The 27,690-nt window shown below is 46.5% G+C and overlaps 1 protein-coding gene across 2 annotated transcripts in view; it reads left to right on the top strand.

Moving 5' to 3' along the window:
* The first annotated feature begins 17 nt into the window (after positions 1–17).
* The window catches only part of ST8SIA2 (ST8 alpha-N-acetyl-neuraminide alpha-2,8-sialyltransferase 2), a 119,041-nt gene continuing 91,368 nt past the window's right edge, over positions 18–27,690 (top strand). The window contains exon 1 of one of the 2 annotated variants that reach the window (XM_006885191.1): positions 18–187. In XM_006885191.1, coding sequence (XP_006885253.1) covers positions 90–187 — 98 coding nt within the window. In that variant the 5' untranslated portion in view covers positions 18–89. The remainder of the gene's footprint in view (positions 188–27,690) is intronic. The other variant, XM_006885192.1, reaches the window with a different exon arrangement.

The raw sequence follows: 27,690 nt of genomic DNA on the forward strand, positions 1-27,690 counted from the left end.
GGTGTGCGCCCCGCCGGCACCCGCCCGCCGCGCCCTCCAGCCCGCTGCTCGCGCCGACCCGCGCAGGTCCTGGCGGGCGCGATCCCACCATGCAGCTGCAGTTCCGGAGCTGGATGCTGGCCGCGCTCACGCTGCTAGTAGTCTTCCTCATCTTCGCAGACATCTCAGAGATCGAAGAAGAAATAGGGTAAATAGCTGCGCCCGGGCCCCGCGGTTGGGGCTGGCGGGATCTCGCCCCCTTCCGACCCGCACCCCGCCCCTGCTTTGTGTGAGCCGCGCCCCTCTGTCGCTTCCCTGGGGAGGTGGAGGACGGTTTGGTGGGGTGTCCATGCAAGGGGTCCGGGACAGTTTGGGGACGTAGGGTGGGGGTGCGGTCTCCATGGGGTGTCCGCTAGCGAGGGGCAACACAGCCCCCGGCTGACCCGCGCCAGGGAGCAGACTCGCCCACCGGGCCCCCTTCCTCGACTGGTCCTCGCGCAGTGTCAGTGAGGTCCAGGGAGGGCGCCGGGAGTGTCGGGGGCGGCCGGAGGGGCTGAGAGTGGAGGAGGCAGGAGTTTCTTTGTCTCCAGCTCGGCCGCTTTCTCGCCTTGGCAAAGTGGGCAGGGGGCGTGCGTCCATCTCTGCGCGAGGGAGGGGATCCCCGGGCTGGAGCGGAGGACAGGGACTCTGCATTGGTTCCAGGAGAAGAAGGGTGTCCCTTCCACGCGCGCACACACACAGACATGCACACACGCCTCCCCCTGCCCTGGAGCCTGGCTTGGGGTGCTGCCTGGTATTGCTAGAGGCGGGGCGCGAGGGGCGGGGCTGAGACCCTGTATCCTCGCCTTCTTTGGATGCTTAATCAGCCCTGCCCCGCCACCGTGCCACCCATTCTCCCTAGCAACCTCTGGACTGAGACGTTTCGTTTCGGAGAAGTCCATACCGCTGCTTGGTGGGCTTCTGAGGCACAGCACGGGGTCTCACCCTTGTTTTTCCCTTGACCTCGCCAGGAGGACCTGCCTTGGCACCCTAGCCCGTGGCTAGAGGTGAGGCAGGTCCTAGAGCCTCTGCTCTGTCCAGGGGCTTCCAGCCTCGCGCACTTGAGGTACTGGACGCACCTGTACCCGGTACTGGAGGTCTAGGCTCTTAAGCGCTAAACAGCAGCCACCTTCCTGTCCCACAAGCCTGGCCATTTAGCTGCACCACAGAGAACTACCAAAGGGCTGTAAGTGGGTGGGGACACTGCCAGATTCTGCTGGTCCCTCAGGGAGCCGCGGGATCCAAGCCAGAGGCCAGTGAGGTTGCAGAGTGCACAAGTCTTCTTTGTCTGTTGCTGCACCAGGCTCCCTCTACTAGACCTGCAGCACCAGAGCTGATCCTTTGTCCCATTTAACGTTTCAGTGTCACCACGAGCTGAAGAACCTTTAAGCCGTTTGGTCCTTCAAATGGGAGATGCCAAGGCCTATTCACGCCAACTCACCTCCACAACCCCAGAATCCCTTCTCCCTGGTACCCTCCCAGAATGCCCCTTGCTACGCCCCCTCCTCCCCGTCCGCACGAGCTCGAAAACTTTCCCAAATGCTAGGCAGTTAATAGATGATGCGCCACCAGCTCCCACATGGAGGTGAGAAATATGCTGCTCTCCTGTTCGCTTCAAAAGCGCAAGTGGGAAAGGAACTCTGGCAAGTTAAGCCTTGGGAGTAAGGAAGAAGCCATCGGAGGACAGCCCATATGCATGCTCAAACACACCACACACACTCCCAACACACACCGCACACACACCACACACACCACACACACCGCACACACTCACCACATACTACACAACCCCCATGCACACACACCACACACCCTAACACACACTACACACACACACCCAATACACACAACACACACCGCACACACACTGCACACACACACCACACACCGCACACCCCAACACACACCGCACACACACCCCACACACCCCAGTACACACCCCACACACCCCAACACATACCGCACACACACCACATACCCCAACACACACCCCATACCCCACACACTCCAACACACACTTCACACACCCCAACACACACCCCATGCACACACACCACATATCACACACACCCTAACACACACCACACACACTGCACATGCCACACCATGCACACATACACCATGCACACACACCCACACCATACCCCAACACACACCACACACACCATGTACATACACAATTACACACCACACATGCACATACACCACACATGCACATACACCACACACAAACACTCCCCAACACACACCACACACACACCATGCACACGCACCACACACACAGAGCACACATACCACACCCAACACACACATGCCATGCACACACACCAACACATACCACACACACACACCATGCACACACACCCCCACACCACACACCAACACATACCACACACACACACACACCATGCACATGCACACGCGCACCACACACCACACACACACCATGCACACGCACACACGCACCACACACACGCCATGCACACACACGTACACACGCACCACACCCCACACACACATGCCATGCACGCACACACACGTACACACGCACCACACACCACACACACAATTACATGCCACACACCGCACACACACTGCACAAACACCACACATGCACACACCCCACACAAACACTCCCCAACACACACCACATACACACACCATGCGTGCACACACACACCCCAAGCCCCCCCATATACCACATCCCAACACACATACCACACACACACCATACACATACACACTTCACGTACATCCCACAGACACACCTACACACTTATACCCCAATACAAACCACACACCCCCCCACACAAGCACACACACCTCAACACACATACACACAGACCATACACACCACACACAGACCACCACACACACACCCATACACTGCACACCACACACACCCCTAACATACATCACACATACCACCACACACACCCTCCTCCGTACACACTCCCCCATACACAACACACACACACACACACACACACTTTTCCCCTAGAGGAGTTTCCACTTGTTCTGGTGGAACACTTTCTGACTTTTGCCTGTGTGATGGGGAAGGATGGGCAGCTGCTGTCAAAACAGCGCTCATTCATGCATCCTCTAGTTCATCCATTCATGGAACTTGTACTGAATGCCTCCTCTGTGCCAAGAACTTTTAATTTTTAAAATGCAATCAGGAAATCACTTTGCTGCACTTCCTGTGAAATACATTAACAAACCGCTGCTGCCCACATCAGTGGTTTCAACAAGCTATCAAGGAATAAGCTCCAGAGAGGAGAATACATTTGACTTGTTTATATATACTGTTGCTGTTGCTATTGTTGTGTATTATAGAGTCGGAACCAACCCATAGCTGACCCTCCATTGGGTTTTCAGAGACAGTTAATCGCCTGGGAGGAGATTATCCATCCCAATCCCACAGAGCAGCTGATGGTCTCCAACTGTGCACATATGGGTTTTCAGCGCAGCTTCTTACCACTAGGCCACCAGATATATAGATATAGAGATCTATATGGATCTGTATAGATCTATATGTAGATATATCTTAAATAGATAAGCTGTTGACCTTATGTACAACAGATTGTAACCTTTCCGTTGTTCAAAATCTCCACCACAGTAGTGAAGTAAAGAGAGAGGGAAAGGCAGAGGGAGAGGGAGAGACAGACAGACAGACATCTCCTACAGGGTTCTTCTGCTGTAGATGTGCCCTCTGAAACCTGTTGAATTCATGAGTTCCTATTTCGTTTATTCTGCCCCTAGTGCTGCAAGGGCTGACCTTGGGGAAAGTAGCAAACTGGTCAAATGTGTTCCCTTCTGTAACATAGTCCTTTGATTTGATAAGCCTTGACCTCACAGTAACCCCCCTAGCTTGACTGGTCCTGACCCAGACCTGAGACCCATCGTGAGTCTGACCAGAGCTCCAGCCCCACCCATGATCTGCCCCCTCCCATACAGTTAACCCAAGGGAATGAAGGCAAACCTGGGATTCACTATGATTGGGGTGGGAAGACCTGGGGCAGAGAAGGATATCCCAACAATCTCGTATTTGTTTGCACTATCACTGAATTAATACTGAGACCACCTCAATTCTGAGCAGCTGAGACTCACTCAGAACAAGTAAATGCATGGAAGCAGGTGGGTATAGGGGGGTATCAGAAGCTGGAGCTTCCCAGAGACTTCCAATCCTACTCGGTTCATGATGCTATTGTACCAGCTGCTGCCCACCCTTCTCCAACTTGATCTTGGACTCTGCCAGAGAGGATTATGAATTAGCCACCAGGGAACTCTGGTGGCCTAGTAGATAAGGAGTGTGGTGCCAGTTCAAAGGTAGGCAGTCTGAATTCACCAGCTGCTCTGCTTCATAGGAGAAAGATAGCCAGTCTCCTCTCATGCTTCTTACAGCCTCTAAAAACCTGCTGGAGGGTCAACTTTTGACCCAGGGGAAATGAGTTGAATTTAAGTTGAGTCTGTTCCTGGAGAAAACAATGGTCCTGGAAAGTAATGGGTAGTTCTGGGAGGCAACCAACAGTGGGAGCTGTGATCTTTTAGAGAGAAGGAAGAAGGAAACGTGGAATGAGACCGGAAAAGAGAAAAGAGGAAGGAAAGATTAGGGGTTTCATATGAAACATTATTTCCATGAATTAGGAATGACGAGTGAATGGGCGAAGAAGATTACTTACGCACCACCTGGAGGAGCAGTGTCTGAGATTCACTTTTCCTGTAAAAGCAGACCTCTGAGGTGTCCTCAGCAGTCCTGTCCTGCCTGAGTGTGTAATCCTGTAACATGTGTGTGAGGGGAAGCACTTTTAACAATGAGGCTTTTTTCTGAGAGAGTTGCACACAGTCTCTTTTCTTACTAAGTGATTCTTTACCAAGTTCCGTTTCTCATTCACTGGCTCCCAGAAGTGCTGCCCAAGGGAGAAAGAAATGTGGAAGGATGAGTTCCCCGCAAAGTACCCCAAGTGCCCAGCAGCCAAAGAGCCAATGCAGAGACTGAATGGGGCTCCTGATAAAACAACCCCACATCAACCTAGAAGGCACGCAGTTCGAATCCACCAGCTGCTTCTTGGGAGAAAGATGAGTAATCTCCTCTTATGAGATTAAAGTGCATCTGAAAACCTGCTGGAGGATCAGCCATGGGTCAGTTCCAACTTGATGGTTCACAACAACAATTCAGAAATGATTCACACTCATTGTTCTAGAATCAGAACTGACTCACAGCTGTCCTTCCAGAAGATTTTCAGAGGCTGTAAATGACACAGGAGGAGACTGCTCACCTTTCTCCTATGGAGAAGCTAGTGGATTAAAACCTTTGAATTATTAGCACAACTACTGCCACTACAGCTATGGCCTTCAATATGGATTACATCTAAACATCAAGAAGACAGAAATTCTCACCACTGTGTCAGTAAACAATATCATGATAGATGGAGAGAAGATTATAGTTGTCAATGATTTCATCTTGCTTGGCTCAACAATCATACCCTTTGCACCAGTGATCAAGAAATCCAAAGACATTGCGTTGGGTACATCTGCTCTCAAGGACCTCTCCAAGGTGTTAAGGAGCAATTATAGAAGTATAAAGACAAAGTTCTGTCTGATCCAAGCCATGATCTTTTCAATTACTCGTTATGCATCTCAAAGTTGGACATTGATGAAGGATGACAGAAGGAGAATTGATGACTTTGAGTTGTGGTGTTGGAGAAGAGTCTTGTATATACCATGGACTGTCAAGAGAACCGACAAGTATGTCTTGAAAAAGTGCAGCCAGGGTGCTCCTTGGAGGTGAAGATGGTGAAGCTGCATCTCACACATATTTGGGTGTGTTAGAGGGACCAGTCCTTGGAGAAGGACATTGTACTTAAAAAGGTGGAAAGTCAGCAATAGAGAGGAAGAGTCTCAATGAAGTGGATTGACATAGTGTAAGTGTATCAGAGAGGATGGGGATGGCTGCAGATAGGACAGGGTTCAGATCCATTGTTCCTGAGGTGTCTGTGAGTGGTAGTTGGCTAGATGGCACCTAACAACATTGATTCAGATAGGGCTGAGTTTTGGAGACCAGTTTATAAAGGAAAATCTTTTCCTGGTTATCCACTGGTCTTGTCTCTGATCTTGACTATAACTTCATTGAGAGCACAGAGCGTGGCTTCCTTTTCCCCTATAGAACCCCAAAACCTGGCATGTGACATCCCCAATAAACACTGTTGGATGATTGTCCATCACATAGCATCCTTGGAAAAGGCTGAGAAAAGAGCACAGTAGGGGTCCATGAGGGGCTTCCCCTACACAGATCATCTCATTAAATGGATTAGGAAGCTTTGCTGAGGAGTCCTGGTTGCACACTGATTAAGAGCTCAGTTACTAACCAAAAGGTCAGTGGTTTGAACTCACAAATTACTCCATGGGAGAAAGAGATGGCAGTCTGCTCCTGTAAAGATTATAGGAAACTATAAACTCTATGAGGCACTTCTGATCAGCCCTGTAAGGTTGCTGTGAATCAGAATTAACTTGACACTAATGGGGACTTTTTTAAGGAGCTTTGAGTCTGAAAGGCAAGATCTGGAGCACACCCTGGCACACCCAGGACAGGGAAGGACTGCACAAACCTCCTCACACATAACCCAGTGCCCTGGCCCAAGAGGGAGTTCCTGTGGTCAAAGGAGCTATTCAATGCTACCTATGGAGAAGGTGACAGCAATAATTGCAATAGTCATTGTGATGATGATAATAGTGGTCAAGATGCTGGTGATCATTAGCATCTGTTAAGCATTTGCCATGAGCCAGGGTCTATTCCAGGTGCTTTATAGATATTAGCACAAGTAGTCTGTCCTAGGACAACCCATCATTTACCTACAGATGGCACTGAGAACTCTTATGCATTGAGTTCTAGGTAGCAGACACTTGTGTTAACTGTCTTAAAGTATTAATTCTTCACAAAACTTTCTACTTTAGGTACTATTACTATCTCCACTTTATCAATAAAGAAGCTGAGGCACAGAGAAGTGGTGTAACTTGCTAGGGGAGAAAGCAAGCACTTGACCCAGTTCTACAAGAGGCCAAACCCAAGCATTTGAGAACCATGGAAGACTGTCCAGCCCTCTGAGTAATGATCCTGTGAAAGAAGTCTTAGGACTGGCCCTTCTACCTCATGTCCTATGTCTCTTCTGAAGACTCAGAGCTCCCTTTGCCTAAGAGCGTGGTCAGGAATTAGTGGGTTAGAAAGAGAAGGCCAATGAAAAAGAGGAGAGAGCTATTTCAGGGCCTGTCTCTCTAAAATGTTGCCCTGCTGCACACAGCTCAGTGTGGTACTCAGTGACAGAATAGCTTTAGCTCTTGGCATGTCAAGGAGCTCTGGGCATGAGTATCCTAGACTCGTGGTGAAACAGAGCTTGGAATAAAAGCTTCCAAGGAGGGAATGTACTCATTTGCAAACCTGGTTCAGATGTCAACTGAATGGAGCTTCCAAATGAATTGGGCATGATTGGAGTGATAGTATGAATATTTAACAGCCCATCGTTCATGTGTGCACCAAACTGTTAGAATGGACATCTGACCTCTCAGACCTATGCTAGCCATCAAGCTATTGCCAGTGTTTCCGGTGCATCCCAGCCAAATATCAGCTCTTATCTGCAAGAGTAAGAGACAAAGAGGGGGTATCTGTAATCCGTCAGCAGGGAGAGAGTGGCAAGGCAGTGGTAGGATTCTCTTATTCCATGCAGGAGACGCAGCTTTGATTGTTACCCAGTGCTTCTCATATGCAGCCACTGCTGTCAGTAGAGGCATTCTCATTGTTGTGATGTTAATGAGATTTCAGTAAAACCTCCAGCCAAAGACAGACTAGGAAGAAAAGCTTCAAAAAAGCAGACAGTGAAAACCCCATGGCTCACAAAGGTCCTCTCCAAAACTGATGATGGGAATGACAAAAAACCTTCTATTCTCTGTGGAGTCACTGTGAGTGGAGGCCTGACTTAAAAATTGCTTACAAAACAACAGAGTTGTGAGCTGCGGCAGGTACTATAACGCACCTGGAGCAGGTGGGTCCAAGCGGGTGCGAAGGTGACTTGAGCAGCCGCAGTCCAGGCATTCTGTCAGGTACACGCATGGTTGTTCAAGGGGTTATAACTTTTGGAGGGAGGAAATAGAATTCTTTTTCTCAGTTCTGATTTCTTTCACTCAAGAACAAAATAGAAAGGAAAAAAGGTCTGGATTTAACTTATTTGCTGTAAGTCCACATTGCCAACTCTTTCTATCAGCGTGTTTAAATTGTAAATAGATCTTCCTCATAGAGACCATTCACCCACTCAGGATCCCTTTTCCTCCTGTGAATCAAGGTTGCTAGTTTTGAAAATTGTTTAGGTTTTGGAAATTGAGACTGCTGTAAATCACGAATTATATTTCTCCGACAGCATGGACTTCTAGAAATGCTATGCTAAAAGCATTTGGCTAAAAGCATAGAATGTAAGACAATACAAATTCTGGCCTCTGCCTCTGCTAAAAAGCCTCTTATTTCCTATTCTCATACACAGGGATTTAGAAATTTGAAATTGCTCTCTGATCTCAATTCCCAGAATGCACTGTAATTTCGTACCTCAGTGCCTTTGCACACACTGTGTTCTCTGACTAGAACATCCTTCTGCACACACTGTTATCTCTGTCCCCATCCCTAATGCTGCTGGCTACTCTTGCTCCTCCTGAGAAGCCATAATCTGCTGTCGCCTCTGTACAAAGCATTCTCCTCCTCTGACAGACTGGATTAGTTGTCCTGCCTTCTTACACCTGCAATATTCTGCCCAGCAAAGTCCTGTGGAGATGAATTCTATAATTATAAGTTATTGTTGTTAGATGCCATCAAGTCCCGTGTGACTCACAGTGACCTTATAAACAAAAGATCTGAACCCTGTTCTATCCTGTGCCATCCTCATAGTTCCTGACACGTAAGAGTCCATTGCAGCAGTCACTGCATCAGCCCACCTGGTTGAGGGTCTTCCTCTTTTTTGCTGAGTCATGTCCCTCTCAAAGAAACAGCCCCACCTAGAAACATGCCCAAACTATATGAAGAAAAGCCCTCATCATTCTTGCCTCCAAGTAGCACTCTGGTTGCACCATCTCCAAGATATATTTGTTCATTCTTTTGGCCGTCCATGGGATATTCAGTGCTCTTCTCCAACATCACAGCTCAAAATAATAAAAAATTCTTCCATTATCTCTATTGTCCAGCTCTCAGATGCATAGCAAGTGATTGGTAAGACTATGGCCTGAACCAGACACACCTTAGTCCTCAAACTGACATCATTGCTCTTCAATAATTTAGAAAGGATTTTCCCAGTGAAAAGTGTCTCTTTATTTCCTGACTGTTGGTACCAAGGGTGTTAATTGTGGTTCCAAGCAAGATGAAATTGTTGACAATTTCAATCTCCTCTCCATCCATCATGATGCTACCCATCGGTCCAGTGGTCAGAATCTTTGTTTTCTCAACATTGAAATGCAATGGCTGCATTCCTTGATCCACCACAAGTGCTTCAAGTCCTCCTAACTTTTAGCAAGCAAGGTTGTGTCATCTTCATACCGCAGGTCATTGAAAAGTTATTGATAAATTATAATTTCATTATCCCTATGCCAAGCCCCTGGTGCTGACTCTATATAAGGTTTAGTATCTGAAGTCTGTGTCCCTAGGTGGTGCAGAAGTTAATGTGCTTGGTTGTGAGCTGAAAGCTTGAAAGTTCAAGTCCACCCAGAGAGACACATTTCAGAAGAAAGATCTGCTGATGGATCTATTTTCAAAACTCAGCCTTTGGAAACCCTATGGATCGTAATTTTACTCTAACACACACGGATCACCATGAGTCAAAATCTGTTTAGTGGTAATAACAGGTTTATGAAATTCATGATCTGTTGAATGTGCAAAATGTGGGCCTTGTATATGACAAAGCTAGGTCTTAGGGCACACTCCCTCAAAAGGCATCTAAATGCATGACTGTCGAGTCAGTTCCCGTTCGTGCAGACGACACATGTTAGGCTTGAGCCCTGTAGGTTTTCATGGCAGTAACTTGTACGAAAACGAATTGCCAGGGCTTCTTTTTGTGGCACTGCTGGGTGGGTTCGAACTCCCAGCTTTTTGGTCAGCAGTACAGCATGAGCCACCTGGAAAGTATTTGTTACACTGACAATCAACACCCCCCACTTGATCAGGAAAGCTGCTGCTCTTCCCAGGGATCCAGCACAGAGGGCACAGTGAAACATACCATCTCCCTGGGACGTTACACGTACTCTCAGGATGGTTGGTGACATACTGTGGGAGTGACAGCCTTTCTTTAGTTTGTAAAAGAGGAGGGCCAGGTAGTATATTTGCCCACTGCTAGTGTAGGAGTGGCATCCTCTTCCATAATAGCTTGCCTCCGGAAACCCTATGAACCTGGAGAGAGGATGAAAGTCACACAGGTGTCGAGGACTTTTGTTCATAGGGTCGCTATGAGTCGCCAAGGACTTGACGGCACTGAACAACACAACAACAGTACAGAGAAAAGGGAGCACTGGTGGCCTAGTGGAAAGTCGCTGCTCTGCAATCCTGAAGGCTCACAGTTCGAGGCTACCAGCTGCTCTGTGGGAGAAGTATGGGCAACCTCCTCCAATGTGATAAACTGCCTCTGAAAACCCGCTTGAGGGTCAGCATTGGGTCAGTTCTGACACTAACGTACTCAACAGTACAGAGAAAAGGGAACTCTAGTAGCTTAGTGGTAAGGAGTTGTGATGCTAATCCAAAGGTATGTAGTTTGAATCCATCAGCTGCTCTGGAGGAGAAAGATGGACAGTCTTCTTCTGCATTGTTTGCTGCCTCTGAAAACCTGCTGGAGGGTTAGCTATGAGTCAGTTCTGGCTTGACAGTGCATAGCAACAACAGCAGAAAAGAAGCAAAATTGCAAAGCCTGGGATCCCAAAATTCTGCCCTAATTCAGAGAGAATGCAAAATTGCAAAGCCTGGATCCCAAAGTCCTGCCCAACGTTTTATTTCCTCCCAGAGTCCCCAACTCTGGCCAGCAGTGCCTCTGCAGCTGCACCCAGCCCCCTCCCTCCTGCCAGGAGAGGAAGTGTCGGCTCTATCTTTGTCACCAAAGAGCTTTCACACTGACCTAGAGAGCAAAAGAGGAATTTGGGACTAGGTGCTCCGTTCCAAGTGCTGGTCACCCTAGCACTCAGTCACTGCCATCAGGTTCTGATGTAGCTGACCCTCCAGGGGGTTTGCAAGGCTATACATCACACAGGAGGCGATTGCCCATCATTCTCTAGGAGCTGCTACTGGATTCAAACCTCCAGAGAAGTCTGGGTTAACAACACAACTTACAGTGGACTGTGCCACCAGGACCTTTTCAGTTACCCTAAAGGATGCCAGGATTTGCATTTGAGGTATAAAGAAAGTACAAAATGTGAGACAAAATATTTTCTTTTTCCCAATCCTTCTACCCAAACCAAACCAAACCCTTTGCCATGAAGTCAATTCTGATATCGGGCAATCACATTAGTAAGTGTTAGTAAGTTCAAGTGAGTATGTTCACAGGATTCTCTTGGCCGGAATCTTAAGATGATACTGCCAGGCTTTTTTTTTCTTCTGCTACAGTTGTGGGCAGATTTGAACTTCCAGTCTTTCAGTTGGTAGTCAAGTGAGAACTGTTTGTACTACATAGGAACCTAAGCTCTGATCAAGCCAGTAAATCCTGATGAGTCAATTCAGGAACGGTAACTGCACAGACCCATGGGAGCCTCAAATCTCAAAGCTGCCTCCAGACAAATGAACAAGAGAAGTGGAGGGAGAATGCCTAGGGGAGGGGGCTTGGCCATCATCTGTGGATGAGTCCAGGGGCTGTCTCGCCGCACAGGGTGGGGCAAGGCCACCTCCCAGGGAGGTGCCCTGGGTTGAGGGGTGGGGCAGCCCTGCCATCTGCAGCCCAGAGATCAACAAGTTCCCTGTGACCCAGAGTCTGGGGCTGACCTGCCATCTCTCAGTGCTGAAACTTGTCCTTAAGTGTTGCGATTAGTCACACTCCAGGGTGGCAGCTGGGCTGGTTTTAAATTCTCCCCGGTCTCCTGCAGTCCATCACTGGGTTAGGAAGCAGCACAGTGTCCTGATGGGACCTATTTGTCCTGGCCTTTTCTCAGCTTCAGCTGTCACAGGCTTGGCGGTGGCGTAGAGTGCTCCAGCTGGGGAGAGCAGTGGCCCCTACCGGACATGTATCTGGGCCTCACACTGGCTGGCAGAAGTGGCCCCAGCAGCAGCAGCAGCTCGGTGGACTGCAGCAGAGCAGAGCCCTGAACCGCAGGTCCTGGAAGACGGTGATTCCTCAGGCTGCTCTGTGTGAAGAGGCCTTCCTGGGCCAGCATGTGTTTGTGTTTTAGCCCTGCACTCTGCTTATTGGCCCCTTTTTCCTGCTTGCAGCTCCAGTTTCTTAACTTTGAACCTTGTAGTCAATGGAAGTTGAATGACCACTAAATTGGTCATAGTTCCCAAATGCTGCTCACTTGGCAGGTGGATAAGGATCCAAATAAAAAAAAGAGGAGAGAGGGTTTACGACAGAACCCTGACAGTTACATTAGTTCAGTTGTGGTTGTGTACCCTTGAGTTGGAGCCAACCCATAGCCTTCAGTGGGTTTTCAGAGGCAGTAAATCGCAGGGGAGGAGGTTGCCCATGCTTCGCCCATGGAGCAGCTGGTAGATTCCAACCGAGTGTCTTTGGTACGGCAACGCAGCTCCTTACCACCAGGCCACCAGAGCTCCCTGTAGTTTTGTTAGTTATGTTCACTTAGACAGTTCTATTAATTAGATATGTGAGTGTCAGCTTGCCATTGGCTTGAGAACTCGTCTATTTCTTTTTTATTTTGGTTGCTTTATGCTGTCCTTTGTTTTCTGGAAAAGAAGGTTGTGAGAGTGAGTGTAGATGGCAGCTGTAGGGCTCTTTTGAAATGACTTATGACTCCCCAAGTCTGAACCACATCTTTGGAGATATGCTACTGTTCCTTGAAATCCAGAACACTGAAGTGTAGGACCGCCGGGGAAACTGGAGAAATCACCTCAGGAGACATTGCACGTGCCAACAGGGAGTAACCGTAACAGCTTAGTCAGGTTGTTTTACATATTCACTGCGTGCCAAACAGTAATATGGGCACTCAGGCTGTGTTATCACTTGCAATTCTCTCCATAATCCTAGGAGACCTAAGCTGTTATTTGCTCCATTTTAGAAAGGAATAAACAGAGACGTATAGGAAGTGAGAGAATTCCACCAAAGAGGCACAGCTAGTAAGTTGCAGAGATGGGATTTGAACCTAGGTCATTTTGTTCCATGGAACAAAGAGCACTTTCCATATATACTGTACTAGTGGGCATCTGGTTGGAAAGCATGCATGCTGTTTTTTCAAGAGATGAGGTTTGTGGGAAAGGGAAACTTGAAAGCAACTGGGCCTTGTTGTGCCAGCCAGTCAGAACCGACTCTCCAGAACTGACCCTCCAGCAGGTTTTCAGAGGCAGTTAATGGGGAAGATTTCCCATATTTCTCTCAATGAGCAGCTGGTGAATTTGAACCATGTACCTTTGGGTTAGCAGGTAACTCCTTAACCTGAAACCACTAGAACTGCCTGAAGGAGACCATCAGGGACCTCAGGTTAGCACTGAGTCTCTAATGGGCTGTGGCAGCCAGAAAGATCAGTACCATTGTGAGTGACCAGCTCCCTCACATCTGGCTGCAGGATAGGAGAGTGAGGACGCTGATTGTGTTGCCCTGCCCCTCTCCACCTCTCTCCTGGGCAGAACCCCCATTGACTCTGCACAAAGGCTCTGGAGTACAGCATTTGTTTTTACCATCTCTTTACCAGTGAAAGAGATGCTCTGAGAGAAGACAAAACAATACGGGTGATTAAGACCTGGAAGCAGTTTCTCCCAGGAAGGGTGAGGAGGGAAGGGGCAGCTCACTCCTTGCCCAGGGTACCTGTCTTTATGCTGGAAGTTTGTGCCTGCTGCTAACCAAAAGGTTGATAGTTTGAGTCCATCCAGACACCCTGAAAGAAAATTCTGCTGTTCTACTTCAGAAATGTCAATACTGAAAACCTTATTGACGAATGCTGTTCTCTGACACACATGGACCATCAGAAGTCAGCATTGACTCAGTGGCACTTGGCGTGAGCACACACGTGTGTGTGTGTGTGTGTGTGTGTGTGTGTGTGTGTTCCTGTGCCAACAGAATCACTCTGTTCATGCCTTTGCGGACAAGGAAAAGGCGATCCAGAGAAGTTCCAGTACTTTCCTCAGGTCACACCACTCATAATGAGGAGCTAGGGTTCTACCCAAGTTTGCCCGACTCCACGGACCAGAGATGCTCTTAGCGACTTGTTTCTGCTGAAATGACCTGCCTGCCTCTCATTCATCTCACCTTCTATATTAGGCCTCCTACTTTCACCCAATTTTCTGTACCACGCTGGACTATTTTTCCATTGTCTTTGTTTTCGTTCTGGCTTTTTAAAGGTTGATGAAAACTTTTGGGATTATGGAAAATGCTCATTGCAGAAGAAAAAGAATCAGGAGTCAGAAGTTGTTACATACCATTGAGTCGGAACTAATTCAGAGCTGACCTTCCCATGGGTTTTCAGAGGCTGTTTATCGTCCGTTCATAAGGAGACTGCCTGTTTTTCTTCCACAGAGATATGTGATTGGCTACTGTTACTGAATGTTTTACTCAAAGGTCCTGTAGAAGAAACCTGGTCTAAAGGAAGGAGTATGTTGAACAGAATTTAAAATTCTGATAGACTCGAGACTTTCTCTAGTCACTATGGCTAGATAATCCCCCCAAACTATTGTCCTGAGATCATTTTTAAACCTTAAACTGAATATACCCTCCCCAGAGTCACCTCTACATCAAGCAATGAATTAGCTTACCTAGTAAGGAATGTTGCTTTGAGCATGATGTGCTTTTAAAGAATTCTCTGTATGTGATCCAATTAACCAACTCAAAAGGGTAGAAGAGAAGCTTAGGAGGCAATGAATTTATATTAGTTGTTGTTTTTTAATATTTTGTTATTTATGTAACACAGAGTCAGAAACAACCCAAATCTGACCCTCTAGTGGGTTTTCAGAGGCAGTAAACTGCATGGGAGGAGATTGCCCATCATTTTCCTATAGAGCAGTTGGTAGATTTGAACCGTGTACCTTTGTATTGGCAGCACAACTCCTTACCACTAAACCATGGCTCCCTGTATTAGCAGTAGATGAAGAGTTTGCAAAAAGATAACGGGTTGCCCAACTTGAAGTGTGTAAGCAATGCCACTGAATTGTGTCTATTGGAAGGAATTGTTTAATTGATGTACATTTTGCTGTGTGTATTTTCATTAAAAGAAATAACATCATTGAGGAGGAAATAGAGTCTCATCACCTATCCTCCCTCACACAGTGATGATGGCATCATCGCTGGGCATCACACTTGAGCAGGTTGCCAACAGCAGCTGGTCTCTGACCAGAAAAGCGGGTCCTTATCATTGGGTCCCCATCTCCAGTTTCAAGGACAAGAATATTAGCTGCTCTTGGATGAGTGATACCAGTGTTAACTCACACCTTCCTTCTCAGTGAATGCCAACATAGCTTAAATAATGAAGGTAGAGGGCATACGATGCATGGAGAAAACACACTGGCCAATTGACAGGGTGATACTTTTTGCTTGTTGCTCTCCTATAAACAGGCAAGTCTTTCCTTCTTTACTGCTGAGGTTCCTGAAATTTGAGAATTGGCTATAAGTGATGCTCAAACCACCCTAATCAAAACATTTTGCTCCCAAGAGAAGCAGGGCAAGCCCCCCTGGCCTGGATACGGAGCCCTCGGTCATTGGTGCATGCTAACAATGGCCTTCCAGAGCCCCGCTGATGGGCCAGTGCAGGATGACAAGGCAGCCAAGATTCCCCTTCCCAGGCCTGCCAACCCAGCCCAGGGACAACGTTGTGTTTCACCCAAGCTCCTTTGTGTGTTGCAAAAAGAGTTTACGGTAAACAGCTGAGTGCAGGAGTTTCAGAAGGAAATGGTGGGAATTTCCCTGGCTGAAATTTGGGAAGCAGATAGACAGTTCTTCACAAGTGTTTCTGGGTGGACTTGAGCCTGCAAGCTGAGCATGTTCACAGATTTCTCTTAAGGACTCACTCACTGTGTGTCAGAGTGGAGTTGGTTCTGATACATGGCTGACCTTGCTTGGGGTTACTGAGGCTGTAACTCTTAATGAGAGGAGACTGCCCATCTTTCCCCCAGGATCTCCCCCAGAAGCTCCTCCAGGAGGTCGTAGATTGAAAGCACCAGAGACACATGACCTTTAGGTTGGGAGAGCCGCCAATACAGAATTAGTATGCCATCAGTATATTAATATGTTCCTGACAACTTATGAGATGGACTTAAAGATTTAGCCTGTTGAAACAGCTTTAGAATAGGCCTGCCTCTTTATCCCACAACCTACCTCCATGTCAGTGCTTACCTTTCTCCCCTCTGCTTTTCCCTGGGTCTTCCCTGCTCCAAATGACCTTATCATAAAATGGGAAAACTTTCTAAGCAAAGCAAATTCCAACTGAAATACCAGTAAAACCCATCCCAGTGATCAAGTCCTTTTACCTTCTTTTTTTGAAAGCTCTCAGTTCTTTGTTACAGTGGCCTGGGCATTAGCTTCACACTTCCCATTGCCAGGCCAAGTTCCTTCCCTCCCTGTTAGCATTCCTTTATGCCACCGACCAGTGTCTCCAAAGTGGTAACAAGCAGGGATGCCGGTTTAAAAGCTGAAGTGTGCCCTCTGATTGTTGTTGTGTGCCCTCAAGTCTGAACCGTCCCACAGCTGACCCTCCAACAGGTTTTCAGAGGCAGTAAATCACCTGGGAGGAGATTGCCCATCCTTCTCTCATGGAGCAGCTGATGGGTTTGAACTGTGTGTCTTTGGAATTACAGCACAGCTTCTTACATTAAGCCACCAGAACTCCTGCCTGATCTAAAGCGATGGTATTTTCACTTGTTTCCTGTGCATCTGAAAGTTAAATAAGGAAGAACATAAAAAGAAGATATGTCTTTGAATTGTATTGGTGAAAATCAGTTTGCTTCCTAGAGGCAAGGATTTTGAGGATCCATCTCACATACTTTGGGCATGTGGCCAGGAGTGACCAGTCCTTGGAGAGGGATATTATGCTTGGAAGGGTGGAGGGACAATGCAGGAGAGGAAGGCCCAAGATAAGATGGATTGACTCAGTGACTGGAGCAATGGGATTAGGTCTGTCAGAGACAATGAGATTAGCTCAGAATAAGGCGGGGTTCAGAGCTAATGTGCACAGGGTCACTATGAATTGCAGGTGACTTGATGGCACATAACAGCAGCGATAACAACATTGGCAAAGAATATTGAATAACCCATGCACTGCCAAAAGAACAAATAAATTTGTCTTGAAGGAATTGCAGCCAGAGTGTCCCTTACAGGGAAAGATGGTGGATATAACTTTGACTTACGTTGGGCATGTTTTAAGGAGGAGTCAATCCTTAGAGAGAGACACATTATTGTGGGAATCGTGGAGTATCAGAGAAAGAAAGACCCCCAATGAAATGGATTGACACAGAAATTACCACAGTGGGCTTGAACATGACAGAAATCATGGGGACAGCTGCAGGATAAGGCAGGGTTCAGATCTATTGTTCATAGGGTCACTAGGATGAGTTTTAGATGGCGTGATAACACCTAACAACTACAGCTATCTGGTGCACTTGTTTTTCTTTGACACCACCCATGTGTACCACCCAGTCAATTCCAAGTCACAGCAACTCCATGTGAACCCCTGTGTCAGAGCAGCACTCCTGCCATAGGGTTTTCTTGGCAGTAATCTGTGTACAAACAGATTGCCGGCTCATTGTCCTGCCAAATCCCTGGGTGAACTTGAACTTCTAACCTTTTGATTAGCAACTGAGGACTTAACCGTTGTGCTACCAAGGCTTCCAACCCAAGCTCTAACCGCACCAAAGTGCCAGCACAATTCATTTGAATTTCCAGCATCAGTCTCTCCCAGCTGGTAGTCTGAGCATCCCTCTCCCCTCTCTGATTAGGCAACCAGCTCTTTCCAAAGACAGCTGACCTCACTGCACACTTCAGAATGACTGGGGGCCACAACACTGGAGGGCTGCAGCCCTGGTCTCCACAGAAACGCTTAGTACCTGCGGGCTTCCAGCAAGTGACGTCACCTCTCTTAGCCTCAGTCACCTAATCTCTATAATGGGGTTAATAATATCCAGTCTACAATGTCTCAGGGATTAAATAAAACACAACTCAATGTAGCAAAAGGAGGGTTTGGCATATGTTCAGTACATGTTGGCTTATTTTAAGAGCCCAATGTGAGTTGAACACAGTAATGTGGAAATTAGTTTTTATAATTAAAAAAATAATATAGTGGGCAAAAGCATGATGGGGAGGGAATTGAGATAAAAAAATTAACGGACATAGAGAGTTAGAAAACAACCATCACTCTGTTATGACGGTGTTTGGATCCACCTGGAGGTAGTTCAAAAACTCAGCAGCTGGGACTTAGGATTGTGCAAAGTGCAGACACAGACCTTTTTAGGTAGCTATTTAATAAATACTTGTTGGCTCAACTCCTGCCTGCTTCCTCTAAATTCAGTAAGGGGTCCCATAAGGCCTTGTATGAGCCTAAACACATGTAAGGCATAGAGTGGGGCCTGAAAACAGGGGACCATGCCTCCTCCAGCCCAGCTGCTCAGAGATAGCCTTTGTTTAGTGAGTTTTGCTCAAGGGTAAACTTGAAAAAGAAGAGTGAGTTCCAAATGTTGATCCCAGGGATTTGGCTTCTGCTGTCTGGGTAGAGCTGGGATTCAGCTGTCTCTTCCCTTTTAGGCCCATGCCACACAATCCCCAAAAGACAACAGGAAAGAGCAGATGATGTGGCTTCCAGACGACAGGAGGTGCCCCAGCAATGGTTCACCAGCTCGAATGTGTGCCAGAGTCCTCGGCAGCTTGTCATATGCAGATTGATTAGTCACAGCCTGGACAGTCTAAGCCAGAAGGTCTGGTATGGGCCTGGGAATCTGCATTCATATAAAGTTCTAGGCAATACAACTTTTGGTGGGAGGATCACGCTGAGGGCCTCTGTCCTCGTACCTTCTACTCTGGCTGTGGTCCTCTGGCCAGCAGCAAGGGCATACTCTAGCATCTCTGTGTTTCAAAGAAATGTGGAGTCACAAACCAAATCCCAGACCCAGACCTGCTGAGTCAGAATTTGCCTTTGAACACGATCCCAGGTCATGATATGCACACTCTGTAGGTAAGGGTCATGTCCTCCCTACCGCCTGCAGGGCCCCAGCTGAGGTGGTGAGACTGGTTGGCCAAGTATACCAGGTGAAGCTTGACCCAGAATTGGCTTGGCGGGCTTCAAATGGATGTCAGGAAAATTAATAATAAGCATTCTGGCAGTCATTTTCTGTATGCCTGTACATGCACCAGATTATTATCATGGACTATTTCACACATACAGGCCATGGTCTTCGCAATCACCTGTTATGCATCAGAGAGTTGGACAATGACCAAGGAGGATAGAAGGAGAATTAATGCCTTTGAGCTGTGGTGCTGGAGAAGAGTATTGAGAATACCATGGACTGCTAGGAAAACAAATAGATTTGTCCTGGAGAGGGTTAAACCGGGTGGCTCCTTGGAGGCAAGGATTCTGAGGCTCCGTCTAACTTACTTTGGACATGTAGTGAGGAGAGACCGGTCCTTAGAGAGGGACATCATGCTTGGGAGGGTAGAGGGACGGCGCAGGAGAGGAAGGCCCTCTATGACGTGGATTGATTCAGTGACTGGGATAATTGGGATGGGAGTGTCAGAGACAGTGCGATTGGCACAGGACAGAGCGGAGTTTAGGGCTGTTGTACATAGGGTCACTATGAGTCGCAGGCGACTCGACGGCACATAGCAACAAACAACAACATTTCACACAAGTAAACTGAAACAAGATGGCACAACCTTGTGCACCAAAACTGAGGAGAACTTGAAGTATTTGCTGCAGAAGATCAAGGACTGACTGCAACCTTCAATATGGATTGTGTCTCACCATCAAGAAAACAGAGATTTTTACCACCAGGCTAATAGGCAGCATCATGATAAATGGAGGAAAATATTGAGGTTGTTAATGATATTTCATTTTGCGCAGGTTCACAATCAACACCCTTTGCACCAGCAGTTGGGAATCAAAAGATAAGTTGCCTTGGGAAAATCTGTTGCCAAGGACTATTCCAGAGTGCTAAAACGCAAAGATGTCAGTCAAGACACTAAGGTGTGCCTGATCCAGGCCATGATCTTCTCAATTGTTTGTTATGCATTTGAGAGCTGGACAGTGACTAAGGATGACAGAAGAAGAATTGATACCTTTGAGTTGTGCTGGAAAAGAGAACATACCATAGACTGCAAAGAGAACAAACAGGTTTGTCCTGGAGAAGGTGAAATCCGGGTGCTCCTTGGAGATGAGGATTTTGAAGCATGCTGTCAGGAGGGGCCAGTTCTTGGAGGAGGACATTATGCTCGGAAGGGTGGAGGGACAGTGCCGGAGAAGAAGACGCTGGATGAGGTATATTGACATAGTGTGTCTCTGGCAATGTGTCAGGTATGTCAGAGATGGTGAGGTTGGCTCAGGACAGGGCAAAGGTAACAGCTGTTGTTCCTATGGAGTCCTAATCAGCTCAAAGAAACAAAACAACAACAGCAACAATAAGGGAAAAGATGGGCAATCTCTTCTCATGCCATTTACAGCCTCTGAAAACCTACTAGGAGATTAGCTAAGGGCCAGTTCTCACTTGATGACATGAGCATGAGTGAGTGAGAAGCTTCATTTTCCTGAGTGCCAGGAGCTCCATCAGGGTGTTCTGGCTGGGTAGTTTCCAGGGAGTTGTGCTGCTAACCCAAAGTTCAAATCCACCAGTGGCTCCATGTGAAAAATCGGGCAGTCTCCTCCTCTGTGATTTACAGCCTCTAAAACCCACTGGAGGGTCAGCTATGAGTCACTTCCTACTCTGCAGCTGAGAGAGACAGTTCATCAGTCACATGGTAACCTGCTTGTTTTCCATTGGCCTTAACCCAGATGAAGCCTGAGGAACCAGGTGAGGCTAGGAGAAACCTTAATCAGAGCTGCATTGATTTATTAAATGAGTGTAAGGAGATTTCGTTACATCTGTATCAAAACAACCATGACCCAAGGCTGAAGAGCCAGACCTTAAGAAGTTTCTAGAGAAGCAGGTCAGCAAAGACTTCCTCAGCTGTGTCGTTCAAGTCCACCTACCCTGCCCCCAACTCCCATGAGCTCGGTTGTGATGTGACCGTTCACACAGCAAATGACCCCACTTCATTAGTTGGTAGTCATGGCAACAACTACTTGGAGTTTTCTGGATTTTTTAGTGAGTTTTACAGGTACACTCAGCCTGCACCTAACTCTAAACTCCTCTGAATTGAGGGTGAGGCCTCTGGGGCATTGGCAGGCAAGTCTAGAGGAGCCTTTTAAAAGCAAGCTGCTTTTCCAGATAAAAACAGCCTCTGGGCAGACTGGAAGCCAGGAATTTAATTGTATTTATTTCTGCCTTCTATTTCAGGCAAGGAATATTGGTTTTCTATTTATGGAAGTGAAATAAAGATTCTTTTTTATGATAAATTCATTTAAGTTTCTAAGTGAGTCAATTTAAAGAAAAATATTAAGGCAATAATACAGAGTTAAGAAAACACATGAAGACAGATCCAGAATGACGGAAATCTTCAATATGAGCTTCTAACTCTATTCTCTCCCCATGGTCATTTGCTGCCCATATGGTAACAAAGAGCCACCTGTCTGTTGGCTTGTCGTGTTGTGATGGCTTATGTGTAGACGTGGTGCTGGGAACTGTGCCCTCACTATTTCACATACCAGTAGGGTCCCTCTTGGTGAGCATGTTTCAGTAGAGTTTTCAGATGGATGTGGATGAGGAGGAAAGACCTGGCAATCTATTTCTGAAAATTAATCAATGTAAATCTTATGAATCATAAGAGAACATTTTCTGATTCTGTGCTGGAAGATAAGCCTCCTTGTTTAGAAGACGCTTAAAATGTGGTGTTGTTCTTTTCGTTGTTGGGGGCTGCCAAGTCAGAACTGTCTCATAGCCAACCCTCCAGCAGGTTTTCAGAGGCAGTAAGTCACATGGGAGGAAATTACCCATCTAATTTTAGATGCAGAGATCATGAATATGGTACAGGACTGAGCAACTAACAACTAGCAAAGCCATCACCTTTACAAAATGTCTATAGACAGTGAACAGGTACCTTAATCTTAGAAAAGGTACCTCCTTATCAAGCTGATTTCTTACTTATACCCAGGAGGTTGTCCAACTCTAGGGGGGAAAAGATATATCCAGTGAAATAATTTCATAAATGATTCCAAAAGTGCACAGACACGGTGAGCGGATTGTCTGGCCAAAGGAAAGGGGGATTAGGTCTGTGTTCAGAGGTGAATTCTCACCTGTAATGCAGGAGACAGGGTTCAATTGCCAAGTGCCCCTCCTGCACATTCACCTCTCTCAGTGGAGGCTCGTGTGTGACTGTGGTGTTGAATCCATTCCAGTGCTGCTTCAAAACGAAGACAAACTAGAAAGGTCTGGAGATGGTCGGACTTGCAGCCAATCACGGAACCAGCGCACGCCTGGGCAGCAGCCGTTCTGGGTCTTAGGTAACTGTGAGTCAGAGGTGGCTGATAGCATTAACAACAAAGACCGTCCAGACCCAAGGGGAACCCCCACCTCCAGTGTTGTCTCAGCCCCCACCATAGTCTCATGCCCTACTTTGGCTGCAGGGCCTCCTGTTGTCCCCGGCCCAGGGTGAATGTAGTTCCCCACCTGCTCATGCACACCTTCTTGCAGGATACCTGGAGGAGGTGAAGTGCTGGCTTGGAAAATGAGGCAAGGAGGCAGGGCAGAAAGGAAGGAGCTAGTTTTTTGAGGGAGGCTCAAAACAACCTTCTTGGATCGCTTACATATTTCATCGCCACGGGGCGGGAAAAGTGGCACGTTGTTTCTGATTCCCCACACAACTGTCAGTTTGAAACCCTTTGAGTCCTTCTGCCTTCCTTTTGCCCCATCCCTAAAGAAAGTCCAACACAGAGACGGGCAGTGCAATGGCACAGTTACTGGCAGGCTCAGTGACCTCTTGCACGAACCTGGGACTGGAAGGGTGTGCCCGGAATTGGGAATCAGGCAATCTGGCTCCTGGCAGGCTGAGATCAAACTGATATCTAGGAGATTAATAAGGGCCTCTGGCCTCCTGGGTGCTGTCAAACTGGAGGGTTTTTAAATCAGTGCTGCTCTGGGCGGCTTAATGATATCTAATCTTACCTTTTGAAGCTTGAACATGTGGGAGCTGAGATCAACGGAGATAAAATAAAGTATGTTGACTTTTGGCTTTTTAGTCTTCATCAGAAGCCCATTGTGCAGTGTTGTTTTTATTTTCTTTCTTGGACATAAAAAAAAGGGAGAGATTAGCCACTGGAGAAAGTTGTCTTGCCTGAACTGTGTGGTGTGGAGTGTGTGTGTGTGTGTGTGTGTGTGTGTGTGTGTGTGTGTGTGAGAGAGAGAGAGAGAGAGAGACAGAGAGAGTCAGAGAGAAAGAGAGAATGAATATAACCAAAGCATTTGCTGCTTCAAAGTTGCTTTGCATATATTCACTGCATTGCCCTGCTGTCTGTCACTGTTGCTGGTTTCCAAACTTTCTCCTCACTAGTAGTGAAAACTCATTGACCCTGGACCTGACCCTTACGTTTTTCAAAACCTTTTCCAGCCCTCTCCAGGTATTCACTAGTAGACTTAGGTCTCTATACACTTGCCTATACCAGATTCTTCATATAAGTGGGATCATGAGATGTGTCCTTTTGTATCTGACTTACTTCATTCAGCATGTATCAGAACGTCATTTTCCCCCCTTTTATGGCTAAATAATATTCCATAAAGGAGTCTTGGTGGTACACTTGTTAAGCTCTCAAATGCTAACTGAACATTGACAGTTCAGAACCACCTACCAGCTCCACATGAGAGAGACCAGGCAATCTGCTTCTATAGTGATTACAGTATGGGGACACAAATGCTCTGTCACACGGGGCAACAGCAGCTGAAATGGACTCAATGGCACCTAACTACAGCCATGATATTCCATTGCTGTCGTTGTTACTGTTAGGTGCCATAGACTTGAGTACGACTCATAGTGACTGTTCTATCCTGTATTGTCTTCACACTTCCTAACACACACTAGCCCATTGCAGCAGTCCCCGTGTTAATCCACCTGGTTGAGGATGTTTCTCGTGTTCTCCCTCCCTCGACTCTTCCAAGCGTCGTGTCCCCCTCCAAACATGCTTAAAGTGTGTGAAGTCTCGTCATTCTTGCTTCTGAAGAGCACTTCAGCTGCACCCTCTCCAAGATAGATTTATTTGTCAGTCAGTGGGATGTTCAGTGCTCTTCTTCAACATCACAGCTCAAAGGCATCAATTCTTCTTCTGTCATCGCTATCCATTGCCCAGCTCCAAGAAAAACCATAACCTGAATCAGATGAACCTGAATCAGATGAACCTGAATCAGATGCACCTTAGTCCTCAAACTGGCATTATTGTTATTGTTGTTGTTGTTGATTGCCTTCGAGTTGAACACGACTCATAGCAACCCTATGAACAAAAGACCTCGAGCCCCTCTTCAACTATCGAAATTTATCAAAGTTCATAGAGTTTCCAGAGGCAGGTTATTTAGGAAGTGGATGCCACTTCTTCTTCCAAACCTGTCATATTTATGCTACTGATTTTATATGCCATTGAATCTCTTATGATATATAGTGACCGTATGTACAGCAGCTCTGAATCCTTCCCTGTCCTGAGCCAGTCTCACTCACTAACTCTGATATACCAACCGCCATCACCCCAGTTACTGTATCAATCGATCTCATCCTGGGTCTCTATCTTCTATGCTGTCCATCCACCCTTCCGAACATGATGTCTTTCTCCAAGGACCTATCTCTCCTGGCCACATGCCAAAAGTAAGTGAGATGGAGCTTCAAAATCCTAGCTTCGAAGGAAAGTCTTGTCTTCACACTCTCCAAAACAGACCTATTTTTCTTGGCAGTCCATGGTATGTTTAAGAATCTTCTCCAGAACCACAACTCAAAGACATCCATCTATTCTTCTTCTGTCATCCTTAGTCATTGTCCAACTCTCTGAAGCATAACAAGTAATTAAGAAGACAATAATCAGGATTAGGTGCACCTTTGTATCTAGACTAATAGCGTTGCTCTTCAGCACTCTGGAGAGGTCCATAACAGCAGATTTTCCCAGTGCAATTTATCCTTTGACTTCCTGACTGCTGGTGTTAAGAGTGTTGATTGTGGATCCTAACAAGCTGTAATTGTTAAAAACCTCAATCTCTTCTCCATCTAATATGGTGCTGCCGATTGACCCAGTGATGAGAACTCCTTAAGAATTTGGAGGGGTCTCTAACTGCAGACTTCCCAATGCAATATTTCTCCTCATTTCCTGACTGCCTTTTCTACCATCTGAGCTTTATTCCTGGACAAGTGCTTTCCTTTGATTTTTAAATTAGATTTAATTCATCACATATATATTTTGTTTCATTCCATTAATTACAATCGCATATGTCATTATGCAAAACATCTAATGGAAACCATTCTGTATGACTCTTTTCCTTCACCCTATCCATCCATGGGCTAATCTGTTTCCCTTTCCCCCCTCTCCTTTCCCTTCAACCATTCATTGTTTCTATCTGTGTGTAAATCGTTCCTTTTTGTTGTTATTACTATTGTTAGATGTTATTGAGCTGACCAATGCCTCTGAGCTGTGGTGTTGGAGAATAGTGTTGAATATACCATGGACTGCTAGGAAAATGAACAGGTTCATCCTAGAGTGGGTTAAACCAGGATGCTCCTTGGAAGCAAGAATTATGAAGCTTCATCTGACATACTTTGGACATATTGCAAGGCGGGATCAATCCTTGGAGAAGGACATCATGCTTGGGAGGAGGAAGGGGCAGCACAGGAGAAGAAGACCTTCTATGAAGTGGATTGATTCAGTGACAGGTGATTGGGGTAGGTGTGTCAGAGAGTGAGATTGGCACAAGATAGAGCAGGTTTTATCGTTGTCATACATAGAGTCGCTGTGAGTTGCAGGTGACTCAATGGCACACATAACAACAAACAACAACCAGTTATAGGGACCCTGTGAACAAGGGATCTGAATCCTGCCTTATCCTCATGTATATGCTCAAACTCATTGTTAAAGTTATTCACCATTTCTTAAACCTCCACTTTTCCAAATAGGGTCTCCTTCATCATCAGGGGAAGGGTTGGTGAAAGAGAGGAACACCCTCAACCAGGTCGATTGACACAGTGAGTGCAGCAATGGGTTCTACTGTGTTAGGAAGTGTGAATATGTCACAGAATAGGACAGGATTCACATCATTTGCCCATAGGGTTGCTACGAGGGTTACTTGACTTGACAGCACCTAACAACAAACATTGTTAAAGTCACTGCATCATTCCAACTTGTTGAGGATCTTGCTCTCTTTATCTGACTATCCAACTTTATAAGCATGGTATCTTTTTCCATAGACTGGCCCCTTCTAACAACATGCCCTTAGTCTTTTTTCACTTCTCTGCCGTCCATCCGTTCTGCTTGTCTGTTCCATATTGTCAATTGCAATACACATAAGGTTCTGCTTGTCTGTTCCATATTGTCAATTGCAATACACATAAGGTCTGATCATCCATTCATTTTAGATTGATTGTCCCTTCATCTATTCCAATGCAGTATTCATTACCTATTCATTCTTTTCTTGCTTTCCCTGCATCCCTTTCCCCACCCATAACCATTCGATTTTTATAACAGTAGTCTTATACAGCTCCACTCTGGAAGTCAGCTGCCTAACTGGTGGGATGGCTGGCGTCTCAATGGCGGCTCCTCTTGGTGGCAGTCAGGCAAGGAAAATTTCTGGGGTACTTTTCCTTGTGTGTTACTGTTTTCTTTGCCTTTCTAAAGAGTAGGTGGGCAGCCCTGGGTCTTAGAGTAAGGCCTGCCTTTACTTGTTTTTGGTGAAACATTCTTCTAGGCCATATAACCCTAGTATGCCCACTTGCTGTACAGAGATAACTTGTGGTTGCTGTAAAGCTGAACACTGTGACACTGATGTGTCAAATGCGAGAATGGTTACCCGTGGTGGACAGTGTTTGGTGGAGCTCCCCTATTAAAACAAGCTTGGAAGCAGGAGTGGCATCCACTTCTGTAATAGCTTGCCCATGGAAACTCTATGAACCTGGAGAAAGGACGAAAGTTATACCGGTGCCCAGGTCTTTTATTCATAGGGTCGCTATGAGTCACCTCTGACTCGATGGCACTTAACAACAACACCAGTTTTATATAATATTTTTCCTTTTGTGGCTGAATTATTTCACTCATCATAATGTCCTCTAGACTCATCTATGATATGTAGTTTCATGACTTCTTTGTTGTTTTTCATTGTTGCATAATGTTCCCTTGTATAGTTTCTCTATTCATTTGTTGATAGGCCTTTGGGGTGCTTCCATCTCTTAGTTCTTGTTTGCGAATAATGGTGCAACAAACATG

This window comes from Elephantulus edwardii, unplaced genomic scaffold (genome assembly GCF_000299155.1).
Source record: "Elephantulus edwardii isolate Elephantulus edwardi_28Jun2011 unplaced genomic scaffold, EleEdw1.0 scaffold00041, whole genome shotgun sequence".
NCBI classification, from domain to species: domain Eukaryota; kingdom Metazoa; phylum Chordata; class Mammalia; order Macroscelidea; family Macroscelididae; genus Elephantulus; species Elephantulus edwardii.